General features: G+C 43.1%; 1 protein-coding gene across 1 annotated transcript; it reads right to left on the bottom strand.

Annotated features, from left to right (window-relative positions):
• Nucleotides 1-207: 207 nt before the first annotated feature.
• On the bottom strand, nt 208-5,888 carry lrrc71 (leucine rich repeat containing 71; the record flags this gene model as incomplete). The annotated part of the gene is made up of 17 exons (XM_080549896.1): nt 208-309; nt 552-643; nt 1,044-1,155; nt 1,660-1,686; nt 1,899-1,963; nt 2,267-2,345; nt 2,486-2,599; nt 3,098-3,172; nt 3,366-3,449; nt 3,592-3,751; nt 3,927-3,995; nt 4,127-4,201; nt 4,421-4,496; nt 4,969-5,088; nt 5,206-5,340; nt 5,646-5,684; nt 5,810-5,888. 17 exons carry the CDS (start codon nt 5,886-5,888, stop codon nt 208-210), a joined length of 1,503 nt encoding a protein of 500 aa, XP_080406022.1.
• Nucleotides 5,889-6,626: the final 738 nt, after the last annotated feature.

A 6,626-nucleotide genomic window follows, 5' to 3' on the forward strand; every position in this document is an offset into this window, starting at 1 on the left:
CCCTGGGTATTTTAGAAAACAATTCATATTCAATATCATAGCTGCGTACGCACGCACGCACACACAGCCCAGAATTGGGGTGCTTTAATTAATACAGAACCGGCCCACTTTTGACCCACATAGGACTGGCTATAGCCGGAGGTGGGACAACACTCTTTTCCCTGACGGCCCACCACTGCCTATATCCTATGCTGCCTGCTCCTGTTCCTAGTCCACCTGACCAGAGGCAGGTTTGTTGAGAGGATCCCGGAGTGACATCAGTTCCTGTATCTTGATGACGGAATCGCAGTCAGGAGGGAAGCGGTTTCTCTGAAGGAAAGAGGAGAGGGTCCTGCTCAGTCTTGCAGCCAGAGACATTGGTGACAGGACTGATGATCATCATGATCAAGATTTACTTTTCCATAAACCAAAGTTATGGTTTTAACTTTTAAATTAGCAACATACACTCACCAAGGCTGTTGACAAACCATACACACACACAAACAAACACACACACACACACACACACACATAAAGACAGCACTTGAAAGGGTAGAAAGAGATACACTTACATTAAGACAGAGACGTAGGAGACCTCCTCCCTCGCTCTGTGCTCCAACTGAGGACAGGAAGGAGAGAAGTGACTGCTCCGTCAGTCTGTTGCCTAGAGTACACAGAAGACACAGAGCAAAAAAACAGCTACACCAACACACCTCAACAATAAATTGTTCTTGTTGCCTTTACAATGAGAAGCAAATAATTTCAATCATGTCAACAGGCGACTAGTACACAATCCTTCTTCTGTGTGTCCAATGGATATGAAAACATTACTACTGCCTTCTAGAAAAAAAACTATGTGGCTCTTTTTTATTACAATAAGAGGCCACTCGTACAGGGTGGCCTCCTATTATAACAGAAAGACCAAGATGATGCCATACTGCATTCAGTGAAAAATGCAATCTTAGACATGAGGTGTGAAGTACATACTCATGCAAGTATGTATTTTATAATATAAAATAATTATCCCATTCCAAACACTGTTGTGTAGTGGAAGTGTTGCTGACCAGCCAGGTTGAGGGAGGTGAGAGCCGTGTTGCCAGGTAGAATAACTTGGCCCCTTGTGTGCTGCACCCCTGGCTCCAGAAGGGGGCTCACTGTCTCAGCCAACTCTGCTGACTGGTGGAGAGAGAGCGGAAGGCACTCATATCATAGAAACACCTATGTACAGTAAGTAGTGTCACTTGCATAGGGTTGGATTACTCACACTGTACACTGAACTGATGTAATGTTTGTTTTCAACAGTAATGTCAGGTTTCAGTATATGGTATGTCTTCTAAATACTTTGATTAAGTCCTAACATTGTGCATTTCAAACCACACATATACTGTTAAAGCAGTGATTTTCTGAGACATTTCGACATTTTAAATAAACGGATTCATAGGACTCCAATATACATTTATGAGAGTAGAACACATGTTGTACTTCATCACAACTATAGCAATAAGGGTTGATTACTGTTTTGTTTATGTTTTTGTTGACATCAACAACAAATCACATATAGCTTGAAATCATGTTTTTAAAAAGTAATGATGCTCTTAGCATCCCCCATTGTTAATACAGTATTTTGTGACCCTGAATGCAGAAACCACTGACGGCTGCTTTAAACAGCAGCATACACACCTTATTCTCCGCAGCATTGGTCTTCTCCTGTAGAAAAAGACACAGAAACACAGACCGATGGGATTTGCACAATATTTCCCAGGCCATTCAAAGTGATGGCTCTTCACGTCATAGGAGGAAGGTTAGTCAATAGTCAATACAAGTCAAAAGTCAATACAAAAAAATTATCCGCTTTTCTATGTATTATTTGACATTTCAGGTTTGATCTCAGTCTATAACCAGGTGGCGTCTTTTGGTACCTCTTGACGTTTCTCTTTCCCCCCTGCCTTTCCTCCCTTTCCCCGGGTCACCTTAGTATCAGCAACTGAGGCAGAACGACAGAAACAGACATGGCATGTAAGAGACCATTATAAACATCATTAAAATGTTTATACATATACAGTATATTAATTCTTCCTTCTTCCTTCTCCTAGCATTATGACTGCCAATGGCCCCTGGCCAGAGCATAGATCACTTTTTCCTGCCATGACTGATGGATAGATGATTCACTTACGTAGGCAAAATGTATTGTGTATATAAATGTTTATGTAATTGTGTATGTAAATGTAACATCATGGTTTATCAGAGAAGGATCTCATATAGGTGTTGATGTCAAAAGCATCACTACCTTTTTTGGTGAGTTTCGGCTCCTCCTTCTTTCCCGCAGCCTGATTAGCTGCAGGCTTCTCATCCTTTTTGGGCATGTCCTGAGTAAAAGACCTCAATGTCATCATTGTCACGGTAAGAATCTTTGATTCATGTAAATGTGAAGTCAACCTTTCCTCTCTACTTTTTAAAAGAAAGGAGAAAGGGTCTGTGAGTGTCATGAGTTCTGGCACAGTAGCACCTTTTTCTTGGAGGCAGTCTTTGCCTGTTTGCTGACGTTGCGCTCCAGTGAAGAACTGCTAGGGATGGAGAGAGGACGGTCACACTTTGAGTCAGCACCTACCGCCTGAGAGGGCTGTCGAGGGGGGGGGGGGGGGAGAGAGAGAGAGCAGAATTACAATGATACAGAGATAGACAAAGGCAGGGAGAGGGGATGATGAATGGTAAATGGTAAATGGACTGCACTTATATTGCACCTTATTCTAAAGCGCTTTACAATGGCCTCTAATAGCAGCAAGCTACCATGCAAGGCACCGGCCCGATCATTAGGGAGACATTTCGGGTTCAGTGTCTTGCCCAAGGACATCTCGACATGTGAACAGTAGGAGCCGGGGATCAAACCACCAACCATGCGATCATTAGACACCCCGCTTAGCCACAACAGCCCAAGGGGCAGGGGAAACAGGAAGGCAGGCAGACACAACAGACAGCTGAGTAGTTGAGGCTATGTGTAATGAATATAGCTTTGTCTGTATTTAGCCCTGTTCAAAGTAAATAGGTAGGCATACGATTACAGATGTGTTAAATTTGAGTTTGTTGTGTATGATGAGATAGATGGATTTCCCCTTCTCACCGACTGGTCCCTTTTGAGTAGCAACTTCCTCTTCTCCACAACTTCCTCATGGATCAGAGCAAAGGGACCCAGCACCTGAGGAGAAGATAGAGGGGAAGGGAGAAAGCATCACTGCATGCTGTTCAGCAGTTGTGCAGGTATAATGTATTATTTGTATTGTGTGGTGCAATCATTTTCTTGTTAGCAACGTACACGCATAAGGCTATTACAAATCAATCAAATGCAATTGCAGTAAAGGATCCAGAGAGTGCAGAGTTTGAGAACTCACTTCAGCCAGACAAATGGCCCCTGTGTCTCCAATATGATTGTTAGCCAGAGAGAGACACAGCAAGGTGCGATTAAGACGCAGACCCTAGGAAACAGGAGATTCAGAAGAATGAGAATTAGTCTGATGGGCGGGATAAGAACAAGATGTATATCCTCAATCGCCTTAGTATTTTCAATTTAAGGCTGATACATTTGCAAATCATAATCGTACAAGTAGGGCTGTGTACCCGTGCTATATGAGCAGCGCCGACATCACCAATGGAATTGAAGGCCAAGTTGAGTGACAGGAGATTCTTGTTGGCAGAGTGGGCTGTAGACAGGGCTGAGCCAATCAAACGAGCACCCTCCTCTCCAATCCGGTTGTTTCGCAGGGAGACATTGGTAAGGCTTTACAACGGATGAGGAACGACATACTTCAGTAAGAATGGAATAAGTGTGTGTGTGTATGTGTGTGTGTGTGTGTGTGTGTGTGTGTGTGTATGTGTGCATGCGTGTGTGCGTGCGTGATGCTGACAAATGCCCATTTGTGAATAATAAATGCCAAAATGAAACAGTGACTCACAGACTATCTTCAGATATAAGCAGGTGGTAGCTATGCTCCGGAAGAGGGTTTCCCTCCAAAAACACAGTTCTGAAATAGGAACAGAGAAACAGAGCTTAAGAGTTCAGACATGCTTTCATTATTTCCTGCACATCTCTAGTGTAGGACACAAGTTATGAAGCATGTTAAGAAGCATCAAAGGAGATGGATCATTCAGTCACCTGAGGTTGGAGCACATAGACATTGTGTTCTTCAGGGAAGTCAGAGTTTGATGTGTCAGCCCAGCCCGCCAAAGACTACAACACAAAACACAAATCAACAGGAACAAATGCAGAACAATCATAGCATATCAGTCCACTGAAAAACACAATTAGCCAAAACATAGTCATAGCACACTCATTCTCAGAAAGTGGGTTTAAAGGTAGCTAAACTATTGTCATATAGGCCTATACTACAGGGTTAGGGTTAGGGTTAGGGTGCATCTATCTTTCTGACACCTCTCTCTATGTACTTACAGGACGTTCTGGAGATTGCTGAGGGATGGCAGTATCTTGTTAAACACTTGAGCCATCAGTCCATCCACCTTCCAACCTATAAAGTCACATTCAAAATGTCTCACGGAACTTCTGCTTGTTTGACTTTCTAAATAGAAACATTATGGCAACAAATACATGTTTATGTTGTGTGGTTAAGTCAACTAGTAACTAGTAACTAGCCAACGTTGTTTATGCCGCATTCTACTGTTGTTCAGAGACAGTAAAGGAATATGTGACAGCAGCTGCTAAAAGTCGGCAACCAATCCTCTATGTTTGGACCTTTATTCTGAAAAATGTAAATACATTTCAACATTGTTGAAAATCAATGACACACTTGCTAGTCAAGCCAAAACATTGCAATGCAATGGATTCGGTGAGTAATCCCCACTACGGTATTATTATTATTTTTTAAAATGTATTTACATTTTTCGTAATAAATGTCAGAACATTTGGTCGATTGCCAACTTGTTCCCGCTTTCACCAGCTGCTGTCACATATACTGTAGTTTTGCTCAGTGGTTCTCTCACCGAACACCCTGACCTCTTTGACGTTGAAAGGGGCCTCATTCTCCAGCTCCACTTGGAGGCGGGGTTTAGGACACCACGTTGTTGTCACAATCCCAGCTGCCATCTGGGATTGGCTGTCCTCTAAGGCCACAAAGATGCAAAGGGTTAAACAGACTATACGGATGGACATATAATAAGTGTCAGTCTCTGTTATGGCTGATAAATGCCATGTGGGTTGTTGTTGTTGTTGTTGTTTACCCATGTTGCCTCTGTCTGTAGTTGGCGAGACAGACACTGAGGTTCTTGTGGTGACAGCAGGGATTTCCCTCATGCCCATAAGAGCACACAGCTCAGGAAAGTCCACCTCCAGACTGCCCAAGCACTGGTAGTCATCTAGAGAGAGAGAGAGAGAGAGAGAGAGAGAGAGAGAGAGAGAGAGAGAGAGAGAGAGAGAGAGAGAGAGAGAGAGAGAGAGAGAGAGAGAGAGAGAGAGAGAGAGAGAGAGAGAGAGAGAGAGAGAGAGAGAGAGAGAGAGAGAAATGAAGAGACCAATCACCTCTTCTCTCCTATAAAAGCCTCATCTGCCTCATATACTTGCAACAGACCGAGACTGTCTGACTAGGTCATTTGAAGACGTGTTGCAACTGAACTATAATGACACATTTGCAAAATCAAAAATGTTTGCTACTGTAACTTACCTATGCTTTGAGTTGGACACCTGTCCTGTATATTCAGTCCTAAAGCCGAAGAGCAGATAAAACGCCGTGAGTAACATAAGAACGCGAAGCATTGGTGTTTGCATTATGCAGCATGCATTTGTTTTTCAAGTTTTGTAGCCTGACATCTCGACATCACGACTTACCCGTTGTTTTTGAGGGCTTCTCTTCAACAGAATTCGGCCTGTCTTTCTCTTTCACTACTTTCTCAACCCTCTTCTTCATCCTTGCTAGCTAACAAATAGTAGCTGGCAAGTCAGAGTGGACTAATTTACAGGTAGCTTCCCGATGACGTTTATTGTTAGCTAGTTTGCTAACTATGCCAAAGGACTAACACAAGCGTTACCATGCCAACCGCCCTAGGGCCATTGGGAGAAAATGGTACACATTCCAGTCCAGTGGGGGGCGGTAATGCATCGTTGACATTTGTTGCCAACCGTCATTAAAATCCCAATGAAGAAGGAGCAGAAGCACGCATGCGCCTTGTAGGTTCGTCTGATCTCTGCTGGTTGTAGACGGATATTGACCTTCGTCGCACGGTGTCCCACAAATTAAAAGGTGTGTTGAACAAATACAATCTTATAAGCTCCTTGCAAAATATCATTGGATATGTCAGAAGTGTAGCGTTGCTCACTATGTTTGTGCTTCTCATTTGACGTGACAGCCAGTAAACTAGGCGTCCACTGCAATGAGGCCTGTGTGGGTGCTAGCTCTGTGAGCTGTCAGATTGTGTGAATATATCTAGCTAGTTAGCTAACCTTGGATTTGGTCGCTTATCAGTATTTGCAAACTACCTAGCCATGTATGTTTTATCCGTTTTTTGTATGTATTTATCTCCAGATAAGTTATCTGCAAGAATTGACAGCAGCTACCTAATCCATTTACCTAGCCTGCTAATAGCTTAGCATACATTATTCGACCGCAATGACTAGTAGTACGACCTCTATGTAGCTTACTAGCTAG

The sequence above is a fragment of the Nansenia antarctica genome (genome assembly GCF_963989245.1).
Source record: "Nansenia antarctica genome assembly, chromosome: 1".
Classification (NCBI taxonomy): Eukaryota; Metazoa; Chordata; class Actinopteri; order Argentiniformes; family Microstomatidae; genus Nansenia; species Nansenia antarctica.